The sequence below is a fragment of the Diuraphis noxia genome, unplaced genomic scaffold, assembly GCF_037042655.1.
Source record: "Diuraphis noxia isolate RWA-SAM2 unplaced genomic scaffold, SU_Dnox_SAM2 contig0001, whole genome shotgun sequence".
Lineage (NCBI taxonomy): Eukaryota > Metazoa > Arthropoda > Insecta > Hemiptera > Aphididae > Diuraphis > Diuraphis noxia.
Window position 1 is genome coordinate 75,170,266 of NW_028301711.1, and position 18,559 is coordinate 75,188,824.

General features: G+C 29.0%; 1 protein-coding gene across 1 annotated transcript; it reads right to left on the minus strand.

Moving 5' to 3' along the window:
* Positions 1 to 197: 197 nt before the first annotated feature.
* LOC107164908 (low-density lipoprotein receptor-related protein 6-like) lies at positions 198 to 12,597 on the minus strand. Its single transcript, XM_015512906.2, has 23 exons — positions 11,918 to 12,597; positions 10,204 to 10,289; positions 9,956 to 10,075; positions 9,232 to 9,422; positions 8,984 to 9,161; positions 8,808 to 8,920; positions 8,250 to 8,488; positions 8,002 to 8,165; positions 7,760 to 7,933; positions 7,448 to 7,681; positions 6,955 to 7,264; positions 6,702 to 6,846; positions 5,595 to 5,725; positions 4,977 to 5,130; positions 4,657 to 4,918; positions 4,297 to 4,576; positions 3,884 to 4,035; positions 3,558 to 3,814; positions 3,307 to 3,495; positions 1,771 to 1,969; positions 1,154 to 1,472; positions 751 to 1,078; positions 198 to 678 (listed from the first exon to the last, which is right to left on the minus strand). Exons 1-23 carry the CDS (start codon positions 12,240 to 12,242, stop codon positions 243 to 245), a joined length of 4,986 nt encoding a protein of 1,661 aa, XP_015368392.2. The 5' UTR covers positions 12,243 to 12,597; the 3' UTR covers positions 198 to 242.
* Positions 12,598 to 18,559: the final 5,962 nt, after the last annotated feature.

Genomic DNA, 18,559 nt, shown 5'->3' on the forward strand with positions numbered 1-18,559 from the left:
CATTTGTTGTTATGGCAATGCTCAGGTCACAAAATAAAAATATATATGTACAAATAAACTTAGTTATTTAAAAACGCTTACAATATTATTTTAAAAACTTAACCTAAGTAGGATATCAATTTATCATAGTGTGTATGATAAATAGAACAAACATATTGCATTCTAAAAATTGTTACAAACAATGAATAAAACAACAATTTACAAAATTTTAATAAAATTCAATGATTATTAAAAATAAATATTCAACAAAGCCTTTTACAGCTATTAGGTGATGGGGGCGGTGCATTTGGGCTAAAATAAGTGCTGGATGATGGCGAATGTGATCGAGGAGTAGGAGGTGGAGGACATGGTTCAAGAGGTAATGCAAAATCTGAATCATCATAAATATCGGTGGGCAAATCAGTTTGTGAACACAATGTCGGGCAAGGAGGTTCGTAACGTTCATCATATCGCAAGTATTGATTTGATCGGATGTAATCATTTGTTTGCATTGTTAGTGTGGTTGTAGGACTTGGTGGTGGATTAAGGGGGCTACAGTTTGACGGTGAGATTAAGTCAACATGTGTTCCATTATGCATAGCCGTATAAGCGGATGTTGAAGAATATTGCCTGGGAATATGTATAGGTGTGTATGTAACTATATTATTGCTAGTTAGACTTGGAGTATGGTCTAGATCACTGAAAACAAAATATAAATGGAAAATGTATAAAACAATATAATTACATATGAGGGAAATTGATTTTACATACCTTTTAGCACAACGATATATTATGATTAACAACAAACTGAATACTGTTACAAAGAAAATTATTGTGAAAAACAATGTGCCTTTGAATGATTTATCGTTAGTGGAGCTTGTGGTATGGCCCACATTTCTAATCAATGAGCAAGCCAAATAAGTTTCATCAGATCCATCGATACAATGTTTCCAACCATCACACACTTCTTTAACCGGTATGCATGCACCATTAGAAATGCATTGATATCTATCATTTGAAAGCAATCCAGATTCACAGCACCGAGATTCATCTGAACCATCAGAACACTGTTTAGTACCATCACACACCCAGTTTTTATCTAAAAATGATAAAATACAAAAATTTAAACATATTTTTGTTTTGTTAATTGATTTTTTTTAATGTATTTACACACCTATACAATGGCCATCTAAACATTTAAACTGATGTATATTGCACTCTGAACAATTGACTTCATCTGAACCATCGTGGCAGTCTGTTTGGCCATCACAGCGCCATATCAATGGCATACACTCGGCACTCAGTGAATTGCAAATAAATTGTTCAGGGCCACAAACTGGTACATTCACACATTGGCGGTCACTCATTATAAGACCTATGGGACAAGAGCATTGATGGTTGTTGGACGTACTCTCGTTAACTCCAGTGACAATGCACAAGTGTGAACACTGACCATGCTTATTCATTGCACTGCAAGGATGCGATGCTAAATTCTAAAATATTAAGTAATAAATTACATTAATACATAATTTACAACAAATTAAATTATGGTAGATTAAAACCTAAAAATGATTATTAGAAATATATTAGCAAAATAAGTTTGATCAAGTTATTTTTAATACATTCATCAAATCAGAAGTTGTATAGACAGTTTTTAAGGGAAATTTAAAAATAAGTAAAATAATTTAAGGTTGATTCAGACTTCAAAAATGTAAGTTTAGGATAAGTTACTTACATTTCTGGGGAAATGTTAGTATAAAAAAAGATAAAACATTATAAATATTTTATTACCTCTGGAGTAGGAATATATATAGCGATTATGTCTATTAAATGAGGAGTTTGATTCATGACAGTGCCTCCTTCACTTACAAAACCAGTGGATTTATTAACTCTTTCTATTGCTTGTTTTTCTTTATCAATCCAATATAAATATGGTCCAAGAACAGCTATATTAGTGATTTGTGCACCATCAAATGAAATCAACGTTTTCCTAAAGTTAGTAAATAGAAATGAAAATTAAATTCAACTATATTATTCAAATACTCTATATACTCTATAATCTATACACTAATTTGGAAAAACAACTGAAATATATATAAAATCAATTAAAAAAAAAAAAAAAAAAAACATTTTTAATCAAAAGAATCCGAGAACATTTTTCATGTTATAAATAGACTAATAAGCAGTGGTAAATTACACATATTTCAGAATGTTGGATTTTAATTTTGAATATAATATGTACCTATAAATTCTTTGATAAAATACATAAGGTTTTAAGGAAGTCGATTTTCAATTTTCAATTTTAAAAGACCTTAAAATTGAGAGTTTGTTGAAGAAATAATTGCATTACATTTGTACTTATTTTGGGCACGTCTAGTTATAATTAAAAAGCAATTCTTAAAGAGCATAATCTAGAACAGACATGTCAAAAACACAGCTCACAGCTCAACTTTATGTGGCCGGTAGCTACCTATATTCATTAACAATTACATAAAATAATAAAATATTAATACAGTCTCACAACTATCTTAGATTCTTAGAGAATGGTTTATTGGTATACAATATTATACAGCTTCTAGAGCTATCTTCTGAAAAACTGTAAGAATTTTAAATATTTTTTTTCTTAAATTATTGGATGCGGTTTGCATAGTAAGCTTTTCCATATATTAGGCCCACTTGATACCTTAAGTTTGACATGCCTGGTACAGAACTATAGTATTAAACTATTTTTTTTTTTGGAAATTAAAATTCGACTTCAGGGAGTATGTTTAATTCACTACCACCGCTTTAAATAATTTTTATAGTTATGCAAACAAGAATATATATTTATATATACTAATAATATATATTTTATTTTTAGCGATATATTGACATATGTGAGAGTTACATCCAGCGGTGGTTGCCCAAAACTGTAACATTGATTCTTGGAAACACACTCTAATGTTCCTTTACTAATCACTCACAGATATAATATTCCAAATGATCATGTCATATGAAATGCCTAAATATTACTCCTTCAAACATAAGATAAATTATTTAACCAATTTTTTTTATAAAAATGTACAACTATGTCTAAATAAATTGATTGAATTGTACTTGATATAGTACACAAAAGTTTGTTATTTTAGGTGGATAGGTAGAGGTGGGATTAAAGTACAAATAAGCTAATAATACTAAGTGGTATATACAATCCATGTATTTTGTACATATTATTTACATAAGTAACTATTTGATGAATTTAACTATTAATAAATGTAATTTAAAATTAAATTAAATGTTATTCCTACTTAAATATGAACAAAATATATATATTAATTGTTTGTTTACCTCTGATAACCATGAAGATCACAAACATCTACTTTACTTGAATACGAAAAATAAACCATATTTTGTACTCTGTCAACTGTAAGTGCTTCGAGAGATAATAAATCTGAGGCAATGATAACTCTATGATGACCATCAATGCGGGATCTTATTACTCTATGTTGACTTCCCAAATCAGTCCAATAAATATAACTAGAATTTTAAACAGATTATCTAATTAGTGAACTTTAAATCATAAAAATACAAATATTTACCCTTTCTCGGGATGAATTGCCAAATTTCTTGGTTTTTCCCCATCAAAACTTTTAAATATAGATCCTTGGAAACTGCTATTTGTTAAACGAGTAACGTTTATAGTATCTGTTATAGTACAAGTCCAAAACAATAATCTATTATATGGATCTAAGGCAAGATCATATAAATTGTAAGCATTTCCATTGTTTCCAATAAACATATTTGGATTAGAACCATTCTCATGACAACGTTTAATCATTTGAGTTCTACCATCAATCTAAAAAATATATAATAAATTAAACATAGATTTAAGTTCTTAAAATATAGTATTATTAAATAATTTTACCCAATAAATCATGTGTGATATTGGATCATATTCAACTGCTTTTACATGTTTCAATCCTATGACGGGAAGTGAAGAATCAGAAGAATCGTCTATATCCATAACCACTCTATAAAATGTCGTTTTTTGCGCCACAATCAAAAAACTATTTGGTGCTAAATAATAAATAATAGTGATAAGTTTCTAAAAAATTATAACTAAGATTAAGATTTTGAACGATATTCTAATCTTTACTAAGTTTAAACGTTATTTATAAAATTTAAAGAGCACTGTCGGTTGTGAAACTGTGATTAAAATCTTTGAAAACCTTATTGTTAATTTGTAAATTAAGATACTTTTAAATTTAAAAAATATATATTTATAGGTAAAAAGGATTTTATTAGTAGAATATTTTTTTCAAAAATTTTAATATTTACCAGAGCAAGTGTTATTTTTAAATAATGTGAAATGTGTTTCACATGAACAGTGATATGGCAATGGTTCATTATCTTTGTTTGATCCTTTTACAAGACACAATTGTTGGCATCCTCCATTATTTATAGCACATGGATTTGTTCCGGTTTGACTTAATTTATCATAGGTTATCAAATCCGTAACATGATCCAAGTTTATTTTAGTTTGCTTTAAAATTATACCACTTTGAATATCGACTTGGAAATAAGTACCATTCGTCCAATCTAACCAGTATAAAGAACCCTAAATTGTTTAAAATAATTAATACAATAATTGACTATAAATTACAAATATTTGAAAATAGTTATGTAAGTGTTTTTTACCCTGAAATATGTTATTGCAGAAGGATAACTACCAAAAGGTATAGAGACTATTTTACTTTGACGTCTTCCGTTCAAATCAATACTTTCAATGGATCCACTATTTGGTGTCAATGTTGTCCAATAAATCAAACCACTGTCATAATCTGAAGTAATACTTATAACTCTACCAATTTTATTTATCAAACAATGTTTCCCTTCACCATTCATTGATGATTTATGAATTGAACCAGTAATTCCATCAAATTCACTCCAATACATGAACCTAATAAATGAGAAAAATATTATAAGAATCAAATAAATTCATCTTATATTATACTAACCCCTTTTTAGGATTGAGTAATAAATTTTTTGGATTTTTTATGTCATTCCAAAGTAAAACTTTACGCATAGTTCCATCTAATCTAGACACTTCAATTCGCTTAGTACCAGAATCACACCAGTATAAGTTACCACCAATCCAATCAACAGCTAATCCTGTTGAAAATTAAAAATATTAATTGAATAATCTGTAGTCAATAATTTATAAATTATTATTTTAATTTATAAAATAAATGCTAAGAGACTTTTTGAGTGGAAAATTAAATGAATATATCAATAAAGGGGTAAATATATATTTAAATAGAAACTTAACTAAATAAATTAAACAAATAATAAAAAGTAAGCCAATAGGTAAAAAAAAAAAAAAGTATAGTATAGAAATGGGATAGAACAATATGTGGAGCAAATATAGGAACATTGAATGCATGTTAAGATACTGGAATAGGAGTCAATTTTTCCATTGAGTAAATTTTTGAAGAAACGTTAAGTTATCTGCATGCTTACTGTTAGCTAAAGAAAGTAAGTTAAACCCAATACTTATATTTACACTTATTTAAAGCTGGGAATATTTTGTTATACTCTTAAACATTACAATATTACAATTAACTAATAAAAATTACCCTCAGGAGTTTGTAGGCCAAATGTAATAATCCTTTCTGCCATTGACCCATTTAAGTAAACTCTATTAATTGTTTTTAATCTGATATCGGTCCAATAAACTCGTTTATTCTTGATATCAACATCGACAGCACTATAAGTCAATAAAATAACTAATTAACATTTCATTATACAAACATACATCATTTAAAATAGATATAAATCAATCAATAGTGAGCTCCTAAATGGGAATATGTTTAATATAATAATAGATAATGGATATATTAAGATTGGGCACTGGGCCCAAAATTATATTAATCCATTTTCATTATTGTCTTAACACTGATCACGTCAGTTTGTTATTGTGTTTAAAACATCAGGATCCAAAGTAATCCACGGAATTGGGTAATCTATAGCATAAAAAACCCCTAAAAACAGTTTAGATTCTAAATTATCATAGACTAAGCAAATATATACAGAAGTTTTTCTATACATGAATTGTCTGTTGTTTCATCCTTAAATAATATTATCAATCAATTTATCAAATTTATTTGTTAATTAAAATTAAAAAAAATAGCTATCAACAAAGTGTAATCCCAATTTGTTAGGAATATTAACTCTGTAAACAAATTAAAATGGATGTTTGAACACCTGAGCACTTATGCATCTTGGTGAATATACTTTGAATTACGGAGTGTTATTGATAAACAGCTAGTTTTCCCTAAAATTTACAATTAATTACTGAATGTGACTTTAATAGATTATTTTTTAATTAATTACAGCAAAATGTTGAAGGCAATGACTAATGAGTAATTACTTCTTATTAGTGAACATTTTGAATTATAGATAGTTGACAGTATGCCTTATTTGAAAATAATTTACAAAATACTATTAAAATTATAACATACAAATTCAATTTCTAGCATATTGAATAAAATTTATATTTTAATTAGCCCCATTACACAATCTGTATATAACAATTAACAGTATACACTGTACACTGTACAGAAGCATTTTTGGAGTCAAACATATAACCTACTTAAATTTTACAAATTTAACTTAATACAGATACTAATAAAGTTTTAATTTTTGGGTGTGACTATGTATTATTATTTTTTTTTTTTAATTACCCAGCTTCTTTCAATCCAGCTATAGGAATAACATCTGAATAATGACTATTTTCAGTACTTAATATACCAATATGTTCGAATCGAGTAAATAGTAGAAATGTTTCAGACAATATGCAAGTTTTTCCGTCCATAGCCAATTCATAATCTAATTAATAAAATAAAATAAATTAATGGTTACTATAGTGGTAATTAATAACTATTTATCATTTGTTTCAATAATAATGCAATTTAGTTCAATAAGTTTCATAATCACCTATTTCACACGCACAAATGTAGTAGCCTTTAGGTTTATAAAAACAAAATTGACTACAATTTCCATTATTATCACCGCATGGGTTGCCATTAAGAGGCTCTTTTAAGTTCACAGCTTTAACACCCATTAAATTTGGTAATTGATCTATGATAATTTTTCGATCAGATCCAGTATTTTTATTAACTCTGTCAATTGTACGACGCTGCCAATCTGTCCAATAAAGGTAATCGCCCAATTGAGTCAAACCAAAGACATGGGGCAAATTTTCACTCACGAGTTCTTTACGGTCTTCTCCATTCATACCAACAACCTACAAGATGCAATATATTTTAAATAAATATCAATAAAATGTATGGTAATATACTTAGAACTAGCATTAGAAATAATTTTAATTAACACATACATAAGTATTTGGTAATTTAATCGACTATTTTGTGTGATTGTTTGATTTTTGATTTTAACTAGACTATACAAGAAAAATAAATTAACTTACTTCTATTCTATCAGTTTTAGCGTCACAAAAATAAAGGGTTCTCGACCTAATATCCAAAGTTATTCCATTTGGCCATCCTAAATCTTCTTTAAGTAATACTATTCTTTCATTTCCATCTAAATTGGAGCGCTCAATTTTTGGTCGTTTGTCATACCAATCAGACCAAAATAGCCAACCTAATTCAGGTGCTACAGCAACACCTCGAGGTTCTATCAAATCATTAGCAACTATAACCTTAAGTACAGAAAATGTATTTGTACTTTAGAATATGATTTTGTAAAGATAGATAAAATAATATTAAAAATAAATTACTCTTCTGTGTTTCCCATTTAATCTAGCAACTTCAATCCTATCTGTTCCTGTATCTGTCCAATATAAGTTTCTTGCAACCCAGTCAATGGCTACTCCATCTGGATGGTATATCTCGTTTGAAATAACAACTCCTTGATTACTACCATTCATTTTTGCTCGTTGAATCATTTTAATCTATATTAAGAGATAATTTGTTATTATTTGAATTGTTAGTACAACCATATATATGAAATAATAAGTACTTCATCGTCAGTCCAATAAATATACCCCTCAACAGGGTCATAATCAATGGCAATAGCATGAGCTAAACCAGTAAGAGGTATAGACATAATAGTATGATCTGGAGAATCTAATGATATTTGATAGATATCAGTTTTTTGTACAAGAAACAAAACTTCTTGGACACCTAAAAAAAAACAATGACCACAAATTATTTATAAAACATCAAAGCAGTATTTTTGTTTGATTAATATAGTTTAACAAAACCAACCTTCAGCACAATTATGATGATCTAAAAGCTTTATTCCAGTGGAACAAGCACATGAATATCCAGGGGAATTGGGTGAAAGAAGACACAAATCTGAACAACCTCCATTATTCTTATCACACAGAGTAATTTTTTCTGGCTGCCGAGCAGAATTCCATACACGGATATCCATTGGTACATTATTACTATGTATAATTTCACGGCTATTTCCACCTCCTCTGCGATCTACTACATGAATCGACCTATTTTTAATAGAAAAATTATCAGTATTATTAATAATTATTATTTAAGTTTCAAATTTGAAGCAACATCAATCATGAGATGAAAAAATAAGTATTAACTCTGAAAACTAGTTAATTTTTCCAATTAAACCTTCTATCACTACTTATTTATTTATTGAATATAAACGCTCTATTGGGAAATATAAAGAAAAAAAAATCATTCTAAAGGTAATTATATTTGAAATGAAGTTTATATCATCTCTTAACAATAAAACTATACTGTTTACAAGGTAATTACTGATATATTTTTGTAAGAATAAATAAAAATATTTTAACAAACCATGTTTTCCAATCAGTCCAATATAGTCTATCTTGATATAGAGCTATACCATATGGATATGGTATTCCTTTTTCAAGAATAGTTTTTCTATTTCTCCCATCATAATCCATTATCTAGATATAACATATTAATACAAATGATTATTGAAGTACTGAAAATAAAATAAAAATACTTACATCAATAAAACCAAGTTTTCCATCAACCCAGTAGATGTGTTTGGTATGAAAATCTATAGTTAAGCCATTTGGCCAAAATATGTTATCACTAACTATGACTTTTCGTGTAGATAAATCTCCATTCATTCCTGCACGTTCAATTTTTGGAACTTCCCCCCAATCCGTCCAAAACATAATGCTGGAATTAACAGAAATAATAATTATACAATACGTTTAGAAACAATAAAATATGTTAAGATGAAACATACCCATCCATAGGAACTAAAGCTACAGCACGTGGTTGATCAATATCTTCCCAATAAAGCACTTTTCTATATTTACCATCTAATGATGCTACTTCAATTCTATTAGTATCTCCATCAGTCCAATATATTTTTTTAGTAAGCCAGTCACAAGCTAAACCATCTGGTGTAATAATACCAGTATTTAATATTGCCACCTATTTTATATAAACATAAAATAAAATATTACAACTATGCAATAATATTTATAGCCAATAAATTAATATCATGCAACATTTCAAATATAGTCATATTAAAATATAATACAAATAATAATAGTAATAATACTCTAATATAATAAAAGTAACCTCAGCAGCAATAATAAAAATGGCTAACAAAAGATTAAGTGCCACGATTCTAGGAATAATTTTATAATCCAACAACTGCTTAACTTGCATTTTGCCTATGTTAACACAGTAAACACATTTTTAACTGCAGCAAATCAACCAAAACAAAAGCTGACAACAGGTTTATTAAGGGGTGTGATCTGACCAAACCACACGAAAATTAGTCATTGCTCGAGGTTACTTTTATATGAGACAAACCATACTACTACAGAGTATAATATATTTATTTTTTCAATAAATATTTTATGTTTTAACTTATTAAAATTAAAATAAGCAAATAGTTTAAATGTAAAGATTGATAATGTACATAATTTAGAATTATTATTTAAATGAAATATTTTTACTTTGTTACTAGCATGAGTTCCATTGTAAGATACGCATTGAATAGATTCTTGACCATGATCAGCCCAGCATATCAAAGATCCTTTATAATAGAAATCAAGTGCACTTCCTTCAATAAGATCCTGAATATATAAGAAATGGTTAACTATTAGCCGTTTATTTTTATATAATGGTATCTAACCATTAAGGTTAAGCTGATTACAATCAAAAATGTAAATAAATACAATTGGACATTTAACTAGGAACTTACTTTAACTATAACATTAATCCTGGTCGATTTTGACATATTAGCCATTCGGATATCTTTCGACGTTGTATATATCAAATTTGGATAAGCTAAAAAAAATTAACATTGGATAAATTCAAAATACATTTAATAACATTTTGAAAGTCATAAAGTTCCTGTAATACAACTGTAGTATCAATTGATCAGATAAACTTAACCGGTGGGTATGTATTATTTTGTTTTTGACAGTAATTACATTTTTGAAAATTTAGGATTAAATTGCAAAATTATTAAATGTGATTTCAAGCAAAATATTTGAACTGATTTATATAAATAATAAATATTATATATATTTAAGTATATACTATGATACATCAGTCATTAGTACATTACAATGCTTGAAAAATAGCCTAGTTCTTGTTTTTAATGAAAACTTAATATAAATTATTGAATCATAATAAAAATATTTATTATGTATTATTAGCCTAGATCTATGCAGAAACTGCACAAAATAAATTGTGGTCTTATCATGAAACCTTGGCTGTAATTGTCTTTTAGTATCTACCTACCTGAAAATTAAACAGAAATCAACAATATATAAGTTGTTTAAAAATCTCAAAAACATCTTGACCACATTCACAATCTAATCAACTTGATTGTGTATACAATATAGGTATTATGTAGCTATGCTATTTTAATTTATTTTCATACTTTAAGTATTAAATTAATGCCACAATGTTGCAGTGAAGATAAATTTTTATCATTAATACAATATTTGATATCATTTTATTTACAAATGGGTAAATGTAAATACTTGTTTATGTCTATTTATATTATTTAATCAAAAATTACACAGAGGTCACATAGGTGAACAAATAGACAAAGTAAATAATAATGCAAAGAAACAGTATTTATATTAAATTAAATATGAATAATTTTGAATTTCATACATGCAATACACAATATAATATATTTGAATTACAACAGGTGGGTGTGATTTTATAAGGTTGTATTTGGTTACTCAAAATATTAGGGCCTCTATGTTACTTTAAAATTGTAATACAAAATACACTAAACAAGAATATGTACCAATAGTAGAGTATAAATTAAAAACACTTAAACAAAAATATGAATTTTTCCTTCAAATACAATCATTAAGATAAACTGAAAATCAATCTTAAATTATTATTGGCATAATGCTACTTATGTGAAAGAGGGTGATTAAGGTATGTTGATTATATAATATAATATAGTGTTATAATATTATGTCAAACACTATTGTCCAACATTGAAACCAAATATAATTGACATGTGATGAGATTATTCAGCCGTTACTAAGAACGCTACAAGAACTAACTGCGGTCTACATTCTACATAGAATCCTATAACTGCCTATAATGATGTACAGTTTGATTTAATGTGATGTGTGAAACGACAGTTATCGCCATTTGTACTATGAATCTGAACAAAATGTGCCAGAGCAGAGAGTGTTAAAGGAATTTTATACGAGAAAATATATAGAAAACGAAAAACTCGGTGTGTGGCGAAGGCGTTTAGTAAAGCATTCAAACGCCAACAAAGGTCTGAAGAAAGCCCTGAAAAAGGTGGCTACGGTGACGATGACATGACAATAGTAATAACAATCAGTGGCAACGATGGCGGTAAGACGCGCCTCGATCAAAACGACGAGATAATTTCACCGAAAACCGAGCAAAGCGACTTGGCCACCGGTACTCACCATTCACGAGCGACATCATCACGGTGCAGCAAAGCATCACACAAATCCATGACGGCGACATCTTGGCGCATTTCATGGAGACTGGTGTCCGGGACATCGAAGGAAAAATAGTGGCGACCGTGCCCCGAGCGTCCGCAGTGGTGTTGCGATCGGCAGTGACGGCAACGGCGGCGGCAGCAGCAACAGCAACGGCACAAGGTTCACGACGGGCGGTCGTCCGGCGGGACAATGGTCGTGCCGCGCATCGTCTTCGCTGTGGAGGCGGCGGCAGATCAGCAACTTGGCCGACGGATCGTCGTCGCGCGTACGGCGTCGTCGTCGGCATCGGCGTGTCGGTGCGGTAATAGAATCGTTGTCGTCGTCGTTGTCGTCGTCTTCGCCACTATCATATTTTCGGCGAACACGGCGTTAGAAAAGCGGCGGGTAAAAACGCGCGCCTGCTTGTGCTCGTGCGCGTGCGTGCGGTCGGTGCCTGCGCGTGCGAGAGTGCGTGCTACGGGGAGAAAAGAAAATATTTGCGCCCGTAGTGACAGGCGGTGGGTGGGGCACTCAGCGGGGGTGGCGAGAAAAAAATGTAGCCTCCACCTGAACGTCCGAACCAAACCGGCTGCTCGAACAATTCGAGTCGTGTAACAATCGTCCGACTTGACTTTATTTCAATATTATTATTGTTGTAATAATAATATTATCATTATGGTCAACATACGCACACGTTATCACCGCCGGCTGTAAACAAACGAGCGTGTTGTGGGTGATGGCCGGTGACGATAATGCGGCGCACTCGGTCGGCGGCCGCCGCCACCAGCACGATGAACGAGAAAATTTGTACACTCTCGCCGAGTCGGATCGCAGCGGGGCGCCTAGCCGGTGCGCTGCGTTGCATGTCACGTTACCCTTCCCTCCATCTCTTCTCATCACCAACACTACCATGCCTGCGGACAATACCCGGTCGTCTCATCACCGAAGGGCGCAGGTGATTTTTACTTTTCTCTGGACAATGATACAGTGTACCTGATGTCCACCCGATTTTCGAAAACGATTTTTAGACTGGGTCGGCGGGCGGTCCCACTGTAGATTTACTCGACGTCCTGACTGCAGTGTATGGCGACCATAACTACCCATTAGGCGTACCAAATACCAGATAATAGATAATATACCGTATTACCGTATAGGTTCTTATACAGTTCTACCGGTTACCTCTTACCTCCATAATGAGCAGTGAGCACTGCTACTTGCTGATCACATCATCTAACGGTCTCAGCTTAGAAATCGTTTTTCGTATACAATGATATTGTATCATTGAATTCAAATTGAATAGGTACCATTCATTTTATATTAACCTACTGTATAGCAGAGCGACATCCATTTACCAGCAAAAAAAAAATGATTTAAAAAATATAAACTATTTTAGTGTTAAAAATAAAAATAAAAATGTATTGGTTATTAAATTTTTTTTTCTTCAAATTATTTAGTAATCATAAAAACGGTATATAAAGATCTTAAAGGTATTTATCCCTATGAATTTGAGGCAAGAGCATAAATTAATCTAAATGATTTAAAAATGCGATTTTGTTTAAAAAACATTAGCATAATACTACTTATATAAACTCGTAAAAACTTCATATCAAAAAATATATTTTTGAATAACAACTAAATAACTAAAATTGTTAGATATTTTTGTTCTAATTTCAAATTATGTCAAAAATTGAATTTCTATAGGTATATAAAAAAATCAGTTTAATATATTATTTTTCGGAGTTATTGGGTTCATATAATATCTATAGGTATTTATGAGGAATCTTGTATTAAATTTAAAAAATAATTCATATGTCATTATTAAAATCAAATCACACGGCTCAAAAATTTCTAAAAAATGTAAAATCTACAATTCAAAATATCTATAATTATTAATGACATTTTAAAATTATAATCATGTCTAATAAGTGATGATATAAATATTTGATAAAAGTGTCAAGTCTATATAATACAAAAAAATAAACATACATACGTCCATATAGTTTTATTTTTGATTTTGGTATTCTGCACGTTCAGATTTTGCTATAGGACACCGTTTGCTTCAGATTTAACAGATTTAAATTAAAAAAGGCAGGTAAGTCGTGTATGTCGCTCTGCTGTACAGTAGGTTACAAGTGGGTTACTGTAATGGATGGAATTAAATTTGAATCCAATGATATTGGCATTACCACTAAATTGAATCACTAATAGAAAATCAATTTGTTGTATTTTTTTTATTATTGAAATGTATCACTGAATCAGTATGGACTATGGATTAATAAATTACTAATTAAATATTACATATTAGAATGTACAATAATTAATATCTATCAAGCAATATGAATTACATAACGTTATATTATTATGATTATACGACCTTTATTGATACTCACGCTAAAGAAGCCGCTTAGCCGGTGCTAAGTATTTTGCCACCCTGTGCAGTTAAAAAAATGCCGCCCCTTTCAATAGCTTTTGCCATATAATAATTAGTACATAGTATATTATTTATACAAAATCCGCCGTAGGGTTGCCATACGTCCCGGAAAACCGGGACTGTCACCGGTTTTCGACTTTGTGTCCCGATGTCCCGAAAAATGTTTTCGGGACGCCTATATGTCCCGGTTTTAGGAGAAAATGTGTTTAATTTTGACAATTTTTTTTTCATATATTAATTGAAATCGAGAGTCAAAATGTTATTGTTAGAGATACCAAATAATTGATAAATCCATAAGCTAAATATAAAATAATATCGTGAATATTCGAGGACAACAAACGAGTCGTGTGCACTGTGCAGTTTACGTTTTATTTTTATATTCGATCGATCATCAATACGTCCATATCCATACGGGTGATACAGAGGCAGACTAATGACTTATATCAGTAGAATATACTACATAGGTCGTAGCCTAGATTGTTCGTTTTTATTATTTTATTTGTTATTATGGCACCAAAAAGAAAATGTCATTTTCGTGACGAATTTTATATTGTTAAATATTATTAAACAATAAATAAAAAAAAAAAAATACATTGTTCATTTGTTACAGTAATAAAGTGTATAAGTTATAACACTATAGCCTATAGTGTCATTTTTTTAATATGGCTTATATAATTTAATGATATTTAATTCTAAATGCATTTACTATTTTTCTGTCTGTCCCGGTTTTATTTGATGAAATTATGGCAACCTAATTATGTAACAAAATTAACAAAATTAATTATAAACTAGGCTAAATTACATTTTAAATTGTTACAATTGATAATATTTTTTGCGGTCGCACGTGCCTTCCGCCGGTCCTGCTCACGAATATTTAGATAAGGACATAAATAAGATTAAACAAATAAATGGATGCTGGGATGCCTATTATTATAAATAAGTCTAAAGTAAATAATATATTATATTATAATAATTACTTAATTATTTTCATTCTGTATTTAAACTTAAATTTATTACAAGTATAATAAATATTTTAAATTGAAAACAATAATTTAATTTAAATAATTTTTGATTAAAACACACATTTTCATTTTGATGGTTACATTTTTTTTTTTTAATAACCTATGATTTAAAATGAACATGAAACAAATTGTCTAAATATTATAGTAATATTCTTATCTTAGATTTAGGTATAATAATATATGTTTTGGCCTATGGTACGATCAGATCAACTAGGTGCATGCCTCTTAGCATCTCTTATATAGATACTATCATCAACAAGACATAATAGTAATAACTAATAGGTAATAATATATCGTTTTAGTTTAATACATATAGGCTATAGCTATATTTAACGTACAATAGTGTTTTATATTTTTATAAATGATAACCTTTTGAACCAACCTACTTCTTTAACCTTTAGCTATAAAATAAACATAACATATTAAAATGTACACTTATAATAATATACTCAAAATATAAATACATACCTACTATGTATACCGGGTATATTAAATTATTAGCAAAAATAGTCTAAAGAAAAAATTTATTATTATATATTTATACACAAGTATCATTATTTATTTACGCCATTTTCATCGTTTATTATAGCTATTAGGTATTAGCTTTGTTCAACAATTTTTATTAGGTATTATGTTCAAAATATACGTCATAAAAAAGTATAAAAAAAAATATTGTATTATTTATTATTATTATTCATTACCTATTCATTTTTTGAAATATATTTTAATCGCTCAAAAATTATTGCTTAAAGATATGTTTATCATGAATTGGAAATGAAAACTATTAAATAACTAATTTTCATTTTTCTATATGTGAGAATTAATTACATAACATACAAAAACATAATATTCATATTTTACTAGACATGAATTTTGCATTTATAGTTATTAATTATTACTTATTTAATTTAGATTCTGATCGGAGTTAAAATCTATTGATTTTACAATGAATGTTTTATTTTTTGTGTCTGCCGTCTTATTTTAAGGCAGTTAAAATACTTTGATTTTCTACCTCAGCTTTTAAACAAAAAAGTTATCTTTAGGTTGTGAGAGGTCAAAAATAAATAAATGAAAAAAAAAAGGAAATAAGGAGATTTTTACGTAAAACCATTTTTAACAAAATCGACTAGATTTTTTGGTGTATTAAAAAAGAATTACATTAGATACTTGACATGTTCACCGAATGCTTATTTTATCCTTTTACACACATAATGATAACATTTTTGGAGCTATTAAGCACATTTGGAACTTTCAATTTAGTTAAATGCTTTTTCTTTACATATACAATGTATAAAAAAAAATTCATCTATTCAATAAGCTTGACAATTTATTACAAGAATCATATAAAAGTAATGTGTTTTTTAAAACTATTTTATTCAACAATAAAACAAAAATAATTAATAATAACAATAATAGCATATAAAATCCTGCGTATGGAAGCGTGGAGCGAAACCATGTAGGATACCTAGCAACTAGAAATAGATGAATTGAAGAGAGACTTCTTAAATTTGCAATGCAAGAATGGATGACAATAGTTCAAGACAAAGTAAAGTGGAGGGAATTGTGATGGCTTGCGGCAAAAACTCTCAGAGACTATATATAACGAATTCCAGAAGAAGATGAAGAATATTTTATATAATATTATAAGTTATTAAATAAATGATACTTAAAAAAAAATAAAAATGTTATAGCACATTTAATTTTTATGCAATTTAATTTAAAATTTAATTATAATTTGTAAAAAAAAATATTATATACTTTATTTACATAATACTATAAAGTATAAGTTATTAATCTGATGATGTTGTCATATTGAAAGTTATTAGTTAATTACGAATATTATATTGCGAACTAGATGCAGGTACTAGATATAGTAGATATTAGATAATAATATTATATATAATCGCACTCGTTTTAATCGGCAATCGTTATGCGCATTGGTGAATCTTGAACTCAGAGAGGCTTGGTGAAAAAGAAGTAAAAGAACATTTTGGGGCCCCCGCTATAAACATGTTTTTTTTTTCATAAGCCACTAGCATACAATAACTATGATAAATCAATCGTTACAATATAATAAAGTACAAGGTATAATAAAATTAATAGTATGTTATAGTAATAGATACCTCGCATTTGACAACGAGGTTAGGTTCCAAGAAAACACAACGTAAACCGATAAACCGTAATCGAAAGACTTTTCACGCGCCTAATTATAACGAGTACTTGCCAATAAATAATGATGTACCTACATATTTATTATAATATTGCACGATTTATTTGTATTAAATTATATATTATATTACAAATTAACTAAAACTTGTAATCAGATTTGCGTACGTATTTTACAATTCATTCCTTAAAGAAATTAAAGTGTAAATCGATTAATTGTCTTTCGAGAAATTTTTAAAAGTTAGTGGATTTTAAGCAGTGTTTATTAGCAACGTTTTCGATAGTTTCGTTTCAAAATCACCAAAAGCATAACCATCTATAATTGCACTGTCACTCGACTTTTAGCTACCTACTTTAAATCCTGTAGCTGATTTTTCTTTTTGGGAAACTTAAGTTCTAGAAGGCATACGTTTCAAAAAGTCCTATCTAGTCAAAATTAAATACTAATTTCGATATATATTAAATATTATTTTGGAATAGAAGCATCAACGAAGATTAAGCATCGCTTGCAGTTTCACCATTATCAGTAACTTTTATATAATTAAAATTAAAACGATTTTTGAAACGCTCAAACCAACCTCTATTAACATTAAAGGACTACTCCCCATTTTCGTCTTTTAATTTACTAAATAGCGATTTAGCATTTTAGCTTTGATTTGAATAATATTCAAAGTTACTGGCGCTAGACGTCGAGTTCAGTTCTCAATCCCCTAACATAACATTTTTTCCATGTTCTCCATTTAAGGATTTAGGAATCGATCAAATATATTTTAAATAGTACCTTATCCTCACTGATGTATTTTGGATACTTGCTTTAATTAATTCAGCATTATTTTTGATAGTTCGGAGTGTTCGGACAGTATAAATGCTGTAAGACAATAATGATTAGCAATGTCCACCTCCACCGCACGTTCACCGAATTCAAAACGTTAATTAAAATTTTTATATAAAGAGTTTTATAGTTTTGTGATTTTTAAAAATATTTTCGACTATAGAAGGCGAGTC

Bases quoted from the DNA above. Each gene is read 5' to 3' on its own strand.
- LOC107164908 (XM_015512906.2), bottom strand. From the start codon at position 12,242: ATGCCGACGACGACGCCGTACGCGCGACGACGATCCGTCGGCCAAGTT. The intron at 8,921-8,983 runs GTAAGTATTTTT...TGTTATATCTAG, and splicing joins GAAAACTTGGTTTTATTGAT to ATAATGGATTATGATGGGAG. The intron at 3,815-3,883 runs GTAAAATTATTT...TATATTTTTTAG, and splicing joins TATCACACATGATTTATTGG to ATTGATGGTAGAACTCAAAT.